This window comes from Nicotiana sylvestris, chromosome 3, assembly GCF_000393655.2.
Source record: "Nicotiana sylvestris chromosome 3, ASM39365v2, whole genome shotgun sequence".
Taxonomy (NCBI): domain Eukaryota; kingdom Viridiplantae; phylum Streptophyta; class Magnoliopsida; order Solanales; family Solanaceae; genus Nicotiana; species Nicotiana sylvestris.
The window spans coordinates 199,167,649-199,171,765 of record NC_091059.1 but is presented as its reverse complement, the minus strand read 5'-3'; the positions used below and the strand labels follow the sequence as shown (position 1 = coordinate 199,171,765).

The 4,117-nt window shown below is 34.4% G+C and overlaps 1 protein-coding gene across 1 annotated transcript; it reads right to left on the bottom strand.

Moving 5' to 3' along the window:
* Positions 1-265: 265 nt before the first annotated feature.
* Positions 266-1,075, bottom strand: LOC138888559 (uncharacterized). Its single transcript, XM_070170445.1, has one exon. The coding sequence runs from the start codon at positions 1,073-1,075 to the stop codon at positions 266-268; it is 810 nt and encodes a 269-aa protein (XP_070026546.1).
* Between the last annotated feature and the right edge of the window lie 3,042 nt (positions 1,076-4,117).

Genomic DNA, 4,117 nt, shown 5'->3' with positions numbered 1-4,117 from the left:
GATAGTTAATATTCTATTTTAAATCAAATTACCTATAAGTTAGGCCATTCCAATATAAGAAGCGATAAGAAAGGTATTCGTACCATTATTAGAACATTGTATAAAACGAATACTAGAACTATATTTAATCAAAATGAACTAAAACTATTCCATAAAATAAATAATATTAATTGATACTAATGGCTACTACTCATGTAAAGAACTATGATTACATAATATTTATTCACTAACTACTATGAATAGGCAAAAATAAAAATTAAACTACTCAATCATCTTTAACCATGGATCCATCACCGATCAAGTGGTCTATTTTTCCATTAGGGCGCTCAAAAAAGTTTGTCACATCCAAGTGGGTGATGTCAAAATCATTGTCAGAGACAAAATTAGCTTCAGGGCCTTTGTTATTTAGAGATGCTTGATAAAGCTCAACTAAATATCTTGGTACACAACAAATATTTGCCCAATGCCCTTTTCCGTCGTAACGATAACATTCGGTTTCTGAACAATTTGCCTTTGGCTTCTCATCATTCCCTTTCCACTTTTGGTGGTTATTTTTCTTTGGGGGATTATTAACACCAGGAAAATTTCTTCCTTGTCCACGGCCACGGCCACGACCATGACCACGACCACGACCACGAATAGGGCCACGGCCTTTTCCACGCTTAGCATAATGGGAATACACTTCATCCACTGGCAATGGTGTAGACCCAGTGGGTCGATTTTCGTGATTTCTCATGAGCAAGTCATTGTTTCGCTCAGCCACAAGGAGAAGAGAAATCAACTCAGAGTACTTCTTGAAACCTTTGTCTCCGTATTGCTGTTGCAAGACCATATTGGAGAACGTTGTTTCAAGCATATCATAATCAGTGGTAGTATCTCTACAGAGTTTCAATTTAGAAGTAATTCTGAATATTGCAGAATTATATTCAGAAACAGACTTAAAGTCTTGCAGTCTCAAATGAGCCCAATCATATCGTGCTTGTGGAAGAGTGACCAACTTTAAGTTGTCATATCTTTCCTTTAAGCCATTCCACAAAACAAGTGGATCTTTGACTGTGAGATATTTTATTTTCATCCCTTCATCAAGGTGATGGCGCAAGAAAATCAAGGCCTTAGCACAGTCTTGGGTGGATGCTTTAGTTTTGTCTTTAATGGCGTCTCCAAGACCCATTGCATCTAAATGGATTTCAGCATCCAACACCCATGTCATATAGTTCTTGCCAGAAATTTCAAGGGCAATGAACTTTCTTTTCATAATATCAGTCATAATTAAAAGAGGAGAAAAGTTGTACCTTAATCTTCTTGAGACGGTAGAGTCTCGTGCTGATAACGTGAGATGAAACAATAAAAGTAGAAGAACAATATTGCAGAGAAAGAGAGAGAGGAAATTCTTATTGAATTTTGCGATGATTTACATTGGGGTAAGACCCCTTTATTTATAGGGGAAAATGACTTAGCCACAAAATAGAACTCTCTACAAGTAGTATGTTTCTGAATATTTTTATAGCAACTGTTTCATGCGTTTTTCCCATGAACCCGTTACTTGCAAAATTAAATTCTAAGCATTAAATTCTTTTAATTAATCTTCAGCTTCATTTTTATTTAATGTCACTCGAACAATAAAGAACTATGATGATAATAAAGGAATTTTCACAAAGCACTATGGTTTAGAGTTTAATTACCATATGTAATTATAGTTTGCCTAATTAATATTTAGCGCAACAAATATAACTTGTATTCCGCAATGCGTACAACCAAGGCGAAATACAGAAATACAAAAAAATTAAGAAACAAGATGCTCACGATGAGAGTCAACCTCAACACCTCCCTCTTACTAAACGGGTGTTCTAACCAACTGAGTTACGAGAACTTATGTTGTTAGCATTCAGTTCAAAATAATTAATCTCTTGTTTCAGTACTACAAGTAAATTTGCTATAACATTCAAATATCGCTATGCATAGCAATTTTTTAAAAGTATAGCTATTAATGATAAATACAATATATAAGTTAGCTAAACCATATAATTTTTCCTATAAAGAATGTGAAAGCAATACTATTTTTCCTCCGAGAGTTCCGTTGTTGTGCCTTTGCAATATTTCCTTTCATTCAAAAGAGTTATTTTATTCCATTTGGAAAGAAAACAAGGTTAAAAATATTTAACAACAACTTTTTTTTAATGCTATGAAGTATTGTGCTGTTTAATAGTTTTGCAAGCAAAAAGTTTACCTTTATATATATATATATATATATATATATATATATATATAAGTGGGCAATAGAAAAGAGAGGTGGCACCTCTCTTTGGCCAAGAAACCTATTTATCTTTTTTCTCCATTTTTTGGTTTTCCCTTCATTCTTTACATTTAATTTATGTTAAAAGGCCTAAAAATCTCTATTAAACACTAACTGTTACGGTTCTTTCCACCTTCCCTATAATAAATGTTGTTTAATGTATGTTTTACTATATCCAATGTAGGAGATCTCCGAGAGACAATGTCCCAAGTAATGAAGTTGAGGTACAGTAGTCCAAAATTTCAGATTGAGGGCTTGATCTCCTCGGGAAACAAGAGTAGATAGAAGATGGCTTAGAAGGCTATGACACAAACCTTCTGGAATGGAGGCAATAAACGATGAAGTGTGTAACCATCCTTCTGTTGATGGTGGTATGATGTGGTTATAACTTCATTATTATCCTTACATTTTCCTTCTCTTTCTAAATTGGAGTAGAAAACTTCAGTTTATTTCTTGACCTTCCCAAAATCCATTTTAGATTTGGAAAAACATCTGATGATCTAATAATGCATTAATTATTTTAGATAAGAGGGGTTGCTCCGATGGTAAGCAACCTCCAATTCCAATCAAGAGGTTGTGAGTTCGAGTCTCCCCAAGAGCAAGGTGTGAAGTTTTTGGAGGGAAGGATGTCGGGGGTCTATTTGGAAATAGCTTCTCTACCCCAGGGTAGGGGTATTGATTGTCCGATTAGTAAAATTCTGTTTAGTTGTAGACATTGTTCTGAATCATGGGAATCTTTGTATTTAATGTATTTTCTGCATTAAAATCTTAGGAATTGGTTGTAGCTGTTAATCAGATTAGTTTTAGATAATTGTTTAGTTTGAACAGATTTGGTTTAGGGCAGTAATATTAAGGGATTTTCAGGGGTGATTTGAGAATAAAACAGTTAGGATAATACTTTATTGTTAGTGCTTTGTTAATAGGGGTATTAATTAATGCACTAATGGGGAACAAAAGGGAATGGGGGTGTGATAATTTGAAAAGTTGGCCTTAGTGGGATTAAAAGTGAAGGAAATCAGATTTTAGTGCAAAATATGTTTTTAAAATAAAAGAGGGGGGTCGGGCAGTAGGGGAAAAGGGGGAAGCCAATTTGTATAAAAGGGGAGTTGAGGGGAACAGAAAAAAAACAGATTCTGGAGAAGGGAGAGGGAGCTGAAGAAAATTTATTAGGAGAAAGAGATTTAAAACCCAAAAGATTCTGAAAATTGAGGGCTAGGACATACACGGATATACACACACAGGAAGAACAATTCTGCTATTCCACTGAAGTTTTACTGACTGAAAACTTCTGAAATAATTTTAACTCACCTGAGGGAGAAAGGTTTAGAATTGGTCTTCAAATCTGGTTTAAAGTTTTGCGAGATATCGTTTGACTGGGGTTGTTTGTTGCTGCTGGTGATAGCTGTTGTTATTCTTGTTGATATTACCTCCTTTTGAACTTTCATTTCCAGGTATATGCTTTAGACTTATATCATACAAAGTTTTGATACTGCAAGGAAATGAAATCCGGAATTCCAAATATGTCCTCTACCCATGTAAATCTATTAGTTTAAGTTTCAGTTTCTTTAGTTAGCTAATGTAGTCTTATACTTGACATGGGAGCTATTAGCCCACTGGCCTCTTTTGAAGTTAGTATAAGCTCTGCAGTAATTTTATTTATTTCTAAAGCTCAGTGGTAATATTTATCTTCGAATTGTCGAGATGGGGAACTTGGTAGAAAGTTGACCATTAATTAAATTTTATGTTTAAACCTTGTTAGCTAAGTGCAGGGTAGTATGGAAATATCAAGAAACCACACTAGTATATTTCGTCAAGCATCAGATT